The sequence below is a fragment of the Chlamydotis macqueenii genome, chromosome 9, assembly GCF_036417535.1.
Source record: "Chlamydotis macqueenii isolate bChlMac1 chromosome 9, bChlMac1.mat, whole genome shotgun sequence".
Classification (NCBI taxonomy): Eukaryota; Metazoa; Chordata; class Aves; order Otidiformes; family Otididae; genus Chlamydotis; species Chlamydotis macqueenii.
Genome location: NC_141564.1, coordinates 3,032,746 through 3,045,694, shown reverse-complemented (window position 1 = coordinate 3,045,694; position 12,949 = coordinate 3,032,746). Strand labels below are relative to the sequence as shown.

The 12,949-nt window shown below is 45.9% G+C and overlaps 1 protein-coding gene across 1 annotated transcript in view; it reads right to left on the bottom strand.

The window, feature by feature from the left end:
* The window catches only part of EPHA4 (EPH receptor A4), a 98,656-nt gene extending 86,302 nt beyond the window's left edge, over window positions 1-12,354 (bottom strand). Inside the window, exons 1-3 of the mRNA XM_086754190.1 lie at window positions 12,264-12,354; window positions 11,475-11,542; window positions 6,838-7,501 (exon numbers count right to left, since the gene is read on the bottom strand). Coding sequence (XP_086610316.1) covers window positions 6,838-7,501; window positions 11,475-11,542; window positions 12,264-12,354 — 823 coding nt within the window. The remainder of the gene's footprint in view (window positions 1-6,837; window positions 7,502-11,474; window positions 11,543-12,263) is intronic.
* Window positions 12,355-12,949: the final 595 nt, after the last annotated feature.

The following is a 12,949-nucleotide window of genomic DNA, read 5'->3' as shown; positions in this document are numbered from 1 at the left end:
GTTCCAGTGCGCAATGGGTAACATTACAGAAAGGTGACCGATGCCTTTTGACAAGAGTGGAGGGGGGAGAAGCCCTCCCTCTGGTCTCATCTCAGCCACAGACATTCTGTGTGCCCCTGGAAAAGTTACCAACTCTGCCTCCCACCCTCCTCCAGCCGCTGGAGCACAAGAGTATCCCTGCTCCTCCTGCCCAGGAGCCCACCTCTGTCCAGCCTGCTGAAAAACAAACAAACAAACAACCAAAAACCACCAAAAGTAGACCAAACTGGGTTTTTTCTAGGCATCCATGACTAAATAAGCCAAAGCAAATACCAACTGTACAGTATAACTCCCCCTTCCCCTTAATAGCCCATCCACATTGTACTTTAAACAGCATGACCTCCCCTTCTGGGTGACTATTAGGACAAAAACAAAGTTTTTGCACGTTCCTTTGTTGTTTTAAAGAGCTTTTCCTCCGTTTAATTACGCCACCAGGTTTCACACTGCGCAGTTTACTACCCCTGTGAAATTACCTTCAAGTTAAACACTAATTGGACATCCAAGAAAAACGAAAACCCCCCACCACCTTGTTTTTCCTTCTGGTTTCTTATAGGATACAACCCCTACACGATCAGGGTCCCAATTTCATAGCACTGATTTATAAAGACACAAAATGAAAACCAGGACGTTGAAGAAATACAGTACATTCATGCAGCATGTGTTCTAACTTATATCAATAAACCTTTCAACAAATCCATTCTGAACAAGCCTGTGTTTTGGGAGCCTTTAATGAGCCTCAGCTTTATTTCAAGCCAAAGGCAATTTTAAGTAAAGTTGAAATAAAGAAAAGTTAAAAAGAAAAGAAAGCCACTAAAACCAAAAATAAAATAAAATATGGGTTCTTGTGTAATCATGAGGCTTAAGAAAGCAGAACTTTTCTCACAGATTATTTTCTTTCAATAAATAAAGACAGCAGTTCATTTGTGCATGTTTACCCAAGTGCTACCAGCCCCTTTTCCCCTTTGCATGACCGTGGGCCAAGCCGATTTCTGCGGCCAGGCCAGCAAAGTGAAGGGCACTACACCAGGGCTGAGCTGGTCCTTGACTCAGCACAGAAAGCGTCCCCTCCCCTAGTTGAGGATGTAGCGCCAGAAGGGCGTTGTGGACACCAGTGAACATCTGGAGGAGATGACATCCAAGGGCCTGCAGCCCCACCAAGCATGAGAAACGGCAGTCCATGCACCTCCAGCCACCGTTTTACAAAGAAGGTCAGGGTTTTGGAGCACAGCACTTTCCCACACACCAGCTTGAAGCGAGCAAGCAGGCTGCAGAGATTGGGGAAGACTGACAGTCAGTCACAGTCAAGAGGAGACCCTGAAACCCGAGGATCACACTGTGCAAATATTACACTCTCTCTTAAAGAGATTTGGAAAAAAAAAATTAAAACAGAACCCATTTGCATAAAATCCAAATCTTTGAGCTCTGCATAAACAGAAGGAGGTTTTGGCTGGCATTTCCAAAGGAAGCTCTTATCTCCTTTGTGAAATGGGGAAATGGGTGTGCTGCTTTGCATGAGGGTATATACAAAAGATGTAAATGAGGAATTTGCTGCATGCAAAAGGCAAAGCGGCCGACAGCTGCCAATCCCCATTCACCAGGAGAGCTTCCTTGGTCTCCAGGAGGAAAGAGAAGGGAACCAACATGTTTGCTTCCCAGGGAGGTGAAACAGGCTCTGAATATTCATAAAATGGCCATTTAGTCATGGGAGTGTTAATTGTCTCTGATTCACAAAACTGTGTGACCTCACCTGCTCCCTCACAACATATCAGAAGAATGTGGCATAATGGAATGAAACATTTATCTTGCAAGTTTGGGGGGGGGGGGGGGGGGGGGCGCTTTTTGATGCCGTCTCAAGAGACTGAAATGTACTGCTGAGCATTTCTGTAATCACTTCTCACAAGCGCAATAAAGACCAAGCTCAGCAGAGCGTATTATTAGACAGATAATAACCCTTATCCAGCCAAGATCTAAATACTGAAGTCATCACACACAAGATGAGTTGTCTGGAAAGTTTTGGTTTGCCTTTTTTTAAAAAAAAAAAAAAAAAAAAAAAAAAAAAAAAAAAAAAACCCCAAAAAACACAAACACACACAAGAAACAGAAGATGTCTATACGCCCCACAAAAGACTACCCAGACCTGCCAAGAAACTCATACCACCACAACAGCTCATCTGGCTTTGATTCCAAGGACCGTGCTTCTTACGAGTAAAACATAGAATAAGGACCAGATATTGCTCCCCTGTGTACCAGCAGAAATTTTGCCAGGAATTCAGAAGGAAGGAATTCCAGCCTTTCTGCATGGGATACACGAGGGGAGAATTGCTTGACAACTGTAGCTTGGCTCCTCAGGGGACCAGGGAGCAAGAAAGGAATATAGAGTCTGCAATGATGCTTAAATGGAGATTTTGAAATGCACCAGGTGGTACCAAAAAAAAAAAAAAAAAAAAAATATATATATATAGATACATCACAGAGGGAGCAACCCTTGGAAGATCTATTGAGCTCCATGAGAACATACATAACCAAATCACTCCTTCAGCAGAGAAGAGAATCAACTAAATTTGTTTCGGGCAGACTGTGTTTCAGTAACGCTCCCATGCCCCTCCTGGTAGCTTCCGTCTTCTCAGCTCCTTTTAAAATCTAACATGTTGAGTCTGTGCATTTTTTTTCCCCCTGCCAAAAATAATCAACTTGAAAAAAATCCTTCTGAAATCTCAAATCTCTGCAGTCTTAGTCACCCTTCCGATTACCCTTTTGTGCAGCCAGACTGTTCATCAGCATTATTCTGACAAAAAAAAGTTGTCTATGACTAAAATGGGAAAGTACACACAAATTACTTCACTTCCCTGCCCCTACAAAACCCACTATCCAAAAATCTTATCACAAGAAAAAAAAAAATAATTAGACTGTACCCTTCTGATGTAAACTGAACTGCTGCTCTCAATGATCACAGACATTCTTCAAAGCCCCCAAGATAAAAAGAATCTTATCATTCAAATTATTACTTCTTAAGGATGCTTTTATCAAAGTTCGAAGGAAAAATTCTGAAAACAGCAGCGATATGAAACCAGGACTGAGCTATATTTTAAATGACACTGGATTTTCTGCCAATTGGCGGATTCACAACTCAAAAGAGCAAGTGTAGATGAAGACAAAGCTGTTGGCTCTCATAACCTTTACAATATCACAGTAAAAATCTCAACTGTCTCACATATTTATACTAAATGGCAGGTCTAAAATTGAGATTTGTAGTTTCACAGCATCAAAATCATCACAGATGGTTACAGTCTATTGCTTCTTTAATCTCTTTTCTCCCTTCCTGCTTGTTTTCCCCCCTCCTCCTTTGAGTTGAAGATATGCATTTTATCATAAGGAAATCACAACTAAATCCAAACCACATTAATATAATGTGTAACAAAACAATTTACATAACAATGATGCATACAAGCAAAGTTTAAAATTACTTTATGTCTCAACCTTGCCCTTCAGCACTAATTACCTTAGCCTTGAGATGTGCCACTATTTGGGCTAGTTATGTTCCATCAACAATATTCCACATTTATGCTCCCCTAAACGGGTAGCCATTAATGCAGGAATTTGGGGGGAGAATAAATAGTAATAAGAAAAAAAGAACAGCAGTAAGTTGAGTTTCTTTTAGCATCAAGTTCACAGCTACAAGTTCAGCTGTAAGCAAAGAATCAGTGCTCACCAAATATTCCCACTGATCAGGACAGATTTTGTGGAACCACTCCTGTGACACTCAAGCTTCTCAAATCAATATGGATTAAATACTTGGCTCCTTTCCCTTCCTGCCCTGGCTTTTTGCATATTTACATTTTTATATATATATACACACACACATACATATATACACACACACACACGGATTATCATCAATAAAGTCAGCTAGAAAAAAAAAAAAGCAGTCAAAGGAAGGACAGTTTTTGTCACAATATTCAAACACCTCCATACCACCGACACAATTTTTTAAAAATCCTGTTCAAGGTCAGAGAGTCATTAACTCCCACTACAGGAACCACTTTAGATGTGAAGTGGCTTCCCATTATGCTTCCCACACACACATGAGAAATTAAGCAGAAGCAGCTCAAGGAAAATGTATTATTCAAAAATCAGAAGGTTGAGTGAATTTGAAGCAGCTTTTAGGGCAACCCAAGCGCCAGCTGGTCCGTGCCAGCAGAGGATGGGGAGCTCCGACATCTCTCATGGATCTCCCAACAAGTGCAAAGCCCCGATCCACTAGCCTGAACTATTTCTGCCCACCGAGCTTTTGTCAAACATGTAAGATCTTAATCAATCTTAACTCTGACCCTAGGATCACAGAGGAAGATGGATGAGGAAATGGACAACCTCTGACCCTTCCTTGTATTTGTCCTGCCACAGACAACCTATTGAAAAACAATTGGGGTGGAACCTGCTCGCCACTCCAGTTCCAGCCTGGCACCCTTTTACTCTCTCCTCCCAGTCCTCTGTACCAAAACCACAGGAATCCTCGCCACTTCATCCTCCTCCTCCCCTCCAAAAACCTGCCGGAGCAGAACATTTGCTGAACTATGAAGTTAAGTGGAGTAAGAAAAGGGGAAGTCCTATTCAGCAGAGTCAAAGGCCAAACTGCTTTACTGGCCTCTCTGGAAACCAGAGAGCAAGCTGCACAGTTCTGGTAAACTTCATGAATTCATGAAGAGGAACTTCCCAGTAAACCATTCTGGCTGGAGACCGGCAAAAGTGAGAAAAGGAAACCACAAATAACCACTGATGAAATGGGTTCAGCGCTTTCAAATTAGGTGCTGGCTCAAGTCCTCTCAAAATGACTAGTACAGGCCAACTTCACTCTGGAGAGCTCAAGAGACAGAACGTTTCCATCTCCTTTGCAAATATGGCACCACCTGATCTTACTTTTACTTGGGAAACAGGGAATTGGGTTTCCTGAGCCCAAGCTTCCCTGTGTGCAGCTGAGAGCCGGTAGGTAAGCTGACATCCATCCCCAACACCACAAAAATAAATTTTAAAACCATCCCCCTATCACCACTGCCCACTAGCAAAACCTCAAGAGATCTCCCTTGAACAACAGAGGATTTTAGGCAATGAGCTCATCACATCTGTGCCACTGATGCCAAGAAGTGGCAGATCTGTGTCAGAGTGACCCAGTAGGCCTTCAGGAGAAGGCAGAATCATCTCCATGCAATAAACCAAGATGCTTTTTCCTCCCATTCACTGTCTCCTCTCTCAGCCCAGGCTGTAAAGATGTCAAAAAGCTTTGCCCAGAAGTTAACGAGCTATTAGAAAGTAACACCATCTTCCCAGCCACCAACACCAAGTCAGTACCACAGCCCACAGGTGTGCATGTTTTAACAATACACAGGTTTTCTAGTTTCCGTCTCACAGGATTCCAAAAACCCCAGCCAGGGGGGTAATTTACCCCAGCCAGGATGCCCTGTCATCATGCTGCTCATCTTCCAGTCTCTCTACAGCTCATGGTAATTTTGTTGCCGATACGGCACACTCAGCTTTTTCTAGCAAAACCACTAAAAAATGAAGGCCAAAGATTATACTTAGCAATTCTTCCCTGCCAAAGCTTAATTTCAATGCATAATAATGAACTTCATATTGGCTGTAAATTATCATTTAAAAGAAATCAAGTAGGACGCTCAAAAGACACTGCTCCCTTAGGAGTCCAGCACAAAAGCTGTCAGTTACTTGCTCTGCTATCTTGTTCTCAGTCTTAAAATGAAAAAAATGACCTAGTGAAAAAACACGCCAAGAAGATGCGAAGCAAAGTCATCTGGCTCCAAAGAACCTTATCCAAAAACACGGGTCCAAATCCACGAAGGAACTGAGCACTTTCACTTCAGCACCCAGTGAAACTAAGCCTGCTGACCTGTGCAAAACGCTGTTCAAGTTTGATCTTAATTTATGCTTCCATGAGCAAGAGTTTAGACGCTGAGGCTAAAGATATTTTATTTATAAACTCCCTTCTCTCCTTCCCTAACCTTTTACTACTACTTTTTCCAGAAGGGGGAGGGGAAAAGAACAGAGGTTTTGAGGGTTGGTTGTTTTTTTTTTTTCTTTTTAGGATAATCTGTCTTTTATGCAAACTTTAATCCCTAATTCTGCAGCACACAGGATGGTGTGTGTGGGAGGGTGGGGTGGAAACTTTTAGCATTTCTCAGAGTATCCTAGCACTTCTATTATTAAGCTGACAATAGAGACCCTCTGACAAATGAAAATATTTAACAAAGGCAGCAGTGTCAAATATCAAAGGGTTATTTAGTGCTAAAAGTTTGCAACAAGTAAAACACCAAGGACTTCCCCTTCCCAAAGAAGAAAAGTAATCCAGCTAAAACTCCTGTTCCCCTCTCCCCCACTGGTTTTACCCCACTGCATTATCCAAAGGAGACTTTGCCGGAATTTCCTGTGCTTAACAAAGTTTTCTTCAGATAAAGCTTTAAAGGTTTGTCTCTTCGAACCACGCTAGCTTGACTGTGTTTTTTAGTTTTGCAGTCGTTCACGTTTTGGTGACTATCGCGAGCCAATTCAAACCTAGGCGCCTGCTAGAAAATGTGTTTTGCCTTCTGCCCATGGTGGCAGTATCATTTTTTTGGCATTATATAATTCTTAGCCTTGCCACCTGGAGCTATTGGACTTCTTCATTAAACCCTTCTGTCCCACCGCATCCCACAGGGGCTGCTAATTACTGGCTTTACTCCATTTACTCTCATCTCCGATTCAATTATGCATTCAACTAAGCCTTAATGAAGAGGACAATATGGCCCATCCTACCTTGGCATTCGCCATTACTTTCTTCGTAGCCAGCATTGCACAGACAGTTGCCAATGGGCACCAGCCATTCGCCATCTGCCCCACAGTACATTTTTGGCACATCCTTCTCTTCCGAGTTGTTGACGCAGGAGCCGCGAACCTCCACCAGAGAGGATGTATCAGCCCCGGTAATGGTGTCCGGAAACTGTGCCAGGTTTCGAACTGTCAACGGGCACTTCTTATAGAAGACACGAACAGACACCAAAGCAATGCAGGCACCGACATCCTGAAAAGCCAAGTAAAACCCTTTCTTGCTGAGCGGTCCCACATCTCGTATCTCCGTATTCAGCTTCATGATCCTGTCACCAATGTCCACCTGGGTGAAGCTCTCATCAGCAGCGATGGTGTCGATCTTGGCAAACTGGCTCTCGCGAATAAAACGCTCCTTATCGTTGTTTGATTCATAGTAATAGAGGTTGAAAGTCTCTTTGCAAGTTCCCATGACACCCGGCAGGCTGTTGCAGTCTCTTAGTGTGAACTTGATTTCAACATATACCCTTTGAGCCCCCTCACGGGGAATCCAATCAGTTCGTAACCAATTATTCTGGCTGGGCTCCATCACATTACAAACTTGATAGGTGCGGATTGGAGTGTTCTTCTCATCCATAATGCTTACTTCTTCCCACTGCAAAGAGGGAAAAGGGAAGAAAAATACATCGGCATTGAAGGGAAAAACAGAGCTTCACAGCAGACATAAACTGCACTTTCATGACCAATGTGGAGATTGGTTTTTTTTTTATTACAGGAAAACAAACCAAAAAACCACCCCCAGCAGACCAAGCCATAGCCAGGACCAATCCTAGACACACTCAGCAAACAGCCTTTACTTCAGAGCCAGGCAGAAATCGCTGTCTACAGAGAACTGGGTCCTTGACTTGGGTGGCACTTAACGATTAAACAACAGGTAGGACAACATCATGAGTCTACCAGCAACACTGCCATAACTTTGCTATCCAGAGTTTCTTGTTAGTGGTAAGGTGGGAAAAGGAATACTACAGATGTTGTCTTAGAGGAAATGTCAGGAAATAGTTAAATTAATATTCTCAAAAACCCAAACGGTTAGCAGAGCAGGTAAGTGCTGAGGGTAGCAGCATGCTTCAAAACTCTTCTTACACCCTTCAAATCAAGTGCAGGCATCTTCAGAAGTGCCCAACTAACAGGCAACACGATTAGGAAACAAGAACAATACATGCTATCTAAGGAAGTTAAAGAAAGAAGAGATCTGGCCCTAGTTCAGTAGTTCATCACACAATGAACTTAAAGGAAAGCATGCAGATCCAACAGCTTCGGGAAAAAAAAAAAATCTTTTAAGGATTATCACAGGCAGAAAAAAGTTTATCACAGTGCTCTCCTGGTAAGGAGAGAGGGGGAAGGAGGGGCGCTAGGGAGGGACATCTTTCCAGCAAAAAACCCAGAGCACTTCAGTATCAGCAAAATCCTTCTTTAAAAAAATAGTGTATTAGATAATGATATACTGTCTGGGTTTGCAGGCAATACAATGAAGCATATAAAGTTAACCTTGGGAAACAGTAGTAACTTTAAAGAGACTTCCCAGAAGTGCTTTTCAGAACTACTGAAGCCGTGGCTTTGATAAACAGAAGCCTTCTTAACGTTAAGGGGCTTCTTGTATAATATCCTGCCTTCTTCTCACAAGGATTGCTCTTATGCAAGTGATTTTTTTACTTTCAAAGATTCCAGCTTAGCTGAATCCGTTTATAGAATGACAGTAGTTAGCACCATGAGTCACTAGGAGCAGAAAGAATAATATTTTATTTGCTGCCTAGAGATAACTGCAAATTAAAATGAAGGAGGGGGGGGAAATCAATACTCAGCATGTCACTCCTTTTCACAGAAAAGGAAAAAATAAATCTTAAAAAGTCATCTATCAATGTAAAGCGTAACACAGTGTTCGTAAGAAGACAGAGTTGTTTAATTTACAGCTGCCACAGAGCTAGTTTACTGTTACAATACTGTCTTCATGATCCATCACTTTCCATTCTGCTCACCTCCAAGACTGTCTACGCTACCTACATTGTGAGTGGTACAAGAGAAAGGAAGCAGCAGAGGGAAATAATACTTGTTGATGGGATTTCCTTTAGTACACTTGTGCAATGCAGGATGCTGCTAGAGGATTCAATAAAGAGATCGCTGAGGTCAACGGACAGACTGCGACTAAATTCAGCAAGCTTCAGATGAGGTTCTCAACACGCCTGTCTCCTGACAAACACACAAATACATAAAGCTGGGTTTCTTATTTCATAAACACACATACACAAAACAAACCTAAGTGCATCTTACTGCCAGAGCTGAAAATAACTACAGCCCCAAATTTCCAGCCACTGTAAATTATTTGTAACTCTAAGTATGTGGTCAAAGCTGAAACTTTTTGCTTTCAAGCTGAAATTAACTTTTATAATTCAACTCTTCCCACGGTTTAATGATGCAGAGTAAAACATTCTGAGCACAAAACCTGCTTTTCAACTGTGAAACGCAACAGTAAATCATTAATCACACTTATAAAGCAATTCATTAACTCCTCCAGGGCTACTATATATTTGATTACTGCTAGTCACTGCTAAATGACTGTGTTTATCTCCAGCCCTCCTTATCCACACAGCCCTCACACCTCAGGAACTGTGTGGTACAGATCTAGAAAAATACCTTTTGTAATAAGGCACACACAGTTAAACTAGTACTGAAGGACAGAAACTTCCCAGGAAGATAAAGCAGTTCATTTCTGCTGCTTGAAATAAACCTGCAGCATATGAAGTTAAAATAAATGCTTTCCAAGCACTGCATCTCTGAGACAGACCATGTACTCTTAAATTTTTCACTAGTGGCTTTAAAATAGAACACACGTATGTAGGTTTAGTGAAGCCAGTCACGTCCACAACAAGAACACATTTCCTTCTCAAGCTGGCATGGCACTTTCAGAGAAAACATGGGGGAAAAGGAGGAGTCCAACAGCCATTAATAATACACAGATATCCTCTGATCATCAATTCTACCACTGACTTATTAAAACTTGTATTTTAGGTCCTATTTCAATATACAGCTTAGATACACCTTAGAGAGCCATGTGAAAGACCCTGTCTCATTAACTGACCTTTCCAGGGTACAGGATTAACAAGGAAGCCCGACTCTCCCCAAGATAGAGCTGTACCTTTCCACGCTGTCAAAAGATGAGGGCAATAGCTTGCAATCAGCAGTGAATGTGCACGGTCGGCGCTGCCAGAGGCCTGCCAATCACTTCCCCGCTCTTTGAAAAGCCCGAGTTTCGGGGACAGCAGTGTGCTCAGGCAGAGCACAAGCCAGGACTGTAGTCAAGTTCACCCAGAACAACAACGGGGGAGCAGAACAATCCCCCATTCTCCCATGTTACGCTTATTCAGAGCTTATGCATAATGCATCATCAACCAGCACTACCTCGGATTCCACTGCTGTTTCCTTAGCTCTGCTTCTTCTAATTACGAGTGGGAGCACACACACAAAACAAGTAAATTTGCAGGTTTCCAGAAGAATACAGTGCTTTGTTGTGCATAGGTCCTGATCTTTCAACACTTTTATTTTTCAATCAGTTTGACTTAGTTACTTCTCCTTAAGCATACTAAGCTGCTTTACTCATTTTATATTAAAAGGATTTAAAGGTGGTATTTTTCTTATATATTGATGTTTAGGGTGCATTGCTGGCATTTTTCTTAAATTGTTCACTTTAAGAAAGAAATCGCCTTTCTAACTGCTTACTGAAAAATAAATAATAATCCCAAGAGATCCCATGAAGTACAGTCTCCACAGATCCCACTGACTCCAAAGTCCAAGGTTCTCAGGAGTTTCCCACAGAGGCCTTGGGCACCCTGCAGGATGGGGCACAGGTGAGGGAGCAGCAAGGTGCCGATCCACTAATCTGAAGCTAAATTAGTCGAGATACCTCGCCTGCAGCTCACTAAGCAAAGGGGCTCTAAGCCCCAGCGGCAGATGTGTGAATCTCTTAATGTCATCACATCACCATTGGGCAGTGAATCCAAGCAATCTTCTTTTACAATGGTCTCTTTGAAGGGTACAGAAAAAGAAACTCCAAGGAACTACTGTTGGGCATTGGGTGCTTCAGTGTATCTGTTCAAAGACCAAAACATACGATGTTTACACGCTGAAACAGGACAGCCACCCAGTCCATACCAAAAAGTCTGTCTTGTATATCAATCCTGACTCCTTCACCCAGAATTAGAGCAGCCATTGCCCTGAACATGTCCCAGCCGAGACGGTCCACAGATACAATAATTACAGTCAGGAATGCCAGTTCAGCCGCCAGATCGCATTTCTTGTTGGTATTTCAGTTTTAAATGGCCATCTAAGCCCACACCTCACCCAGTCTCCTAATTCCAAAACCTCTTTTCTGCCCTTTTGGTTTCCACTTCTTCCACGACAGAATCATCCAAAGGGAGTATAGAGTTTCTCCAACAAAGAGTAATTCACTCGGTAAGCCAGGGAAGAAACCTGACCTCCCCACCACAATCAACGATAATCGAGCCATTAGGACGCTCTGAAAGTTACTAATCAGCCCCTTTCCCCTTTTGATCAGATAGCGGTTTAAAACTTACCCCTCCTTCCAGGGGGCTCGCTATCCACCCCAGTTCTCCCTGAACCGATCTGGAATCCAGCAAGGTAACTGAAGAGAGGGACAAATAAAAACTGATTAAATTCCGGCTGCCAAAAGGCGACGTTCAAATAAATCGTTTACCTGAGCGTTTCCACACGCACGAACGCATATCCACCTTCAACTGGAAATTAAATTTTACCTCCGACTGTGCCAAATCAGTTGAAACTCTCCCCGGTTTAGAACGCTGCTGCTTATCGGGACCTCGGGAGCGGCCCCGTCCCGGCCGGGCACCGAAAGACCGCGGGGGGTGGCTCCCTGACGGGGCCGGGGCTTCCCCCGGGCAGCGGCCGCCGAGCCGTCCCGCCGGACGGGCTGCGGTGCGGGGCTGCCGAGCGCTCCCGGGACAACCGGTTTCACGAGGCGCCCTCCCGGCTGGGGTTCGGGCCGGCCCGGCACTGGCGGCAGCGCTGCGCCCCCGCGGCCCGGCCCGGGGCACCGGCAGCTGGAAGGACGCGCGGCGGCCGCTCCGCGCCCGCGACACCTGTGCCGCCGCCGCCGCCCCCGGAGCGCCGCTCGGCCGCCCAGTGACCGGCTGGGGCAGCGCTGTCCCGGCAGAGAGCGCGCTGCGGCCGCCCGGAGCAGGGCGGGGGGGAGCGCCGAACTTTCTCGCTAGGGGCACGCGGCGCCCGGGCGGCGGGAAGCGCGCGGCGCCCGGCAGCGGGAAGCGCGCGGCGCCCGGGCGGCGGGAAGCGCGAGGCGCCCGGGCGGCGGGAAGCGCGCGGCGCCTCACCTTCGTTGGCGGGATAGACCCGGGAACCGGTTACGGCCCCGCAGACACCGACGAGGAGCGGGAGGAGGGCACAGAACGGGACCCCGGCCATGCCGCCACTCCGGCCGCTCTATCCCAGTGGAATAACTGCCTACATGCGGAGCGCGGCGCGCGATAGACTTTGCCAAGTGGGCGGGGCGCCGTCCCCCGCCCGTCACAGCCCTCCGCCAATCGCCGCCCGCTCCGCGCCTCCCTTCCCGCCCACGCCCCGCCCCCGCCGCTCGGCGGTGCGGAGCGGGGCCGGGCGATGAGCTCCGCGGGCGGCGGAGGCGGGGGGGGCCGGGGGCCGCACTGCACCGAGCGGGGATCCGTAACATTAACGGTGTCCGAACACACAAAAACGACAGAAAGAGGGGAAAAAAAGGACTAAGTTGGGAACAGCCCTCACGCTCTTCCCCGCAGCGGTGGGGGAGCCGTAGTCGCACCGCCCAGGCCGGCCCTCCCCGCACCGAGCCCGCGGCGGCCCCGGGAGCCTCCCCCCGCCCCGCCCCGCCGCGGCCCCACCGTTGAGCAACAGCGCCACCTGGCGGCGGCAGCCGCGTGGCTCTCGGAGCTCCGGCGGGACCGGCCGCCTCCGGCCCCGTGCCCTGGCCCTCTCCCCGTTGGGCGCCGCCGTTACCGGTAACGCGGCCGGCAGCAGCCTCCGC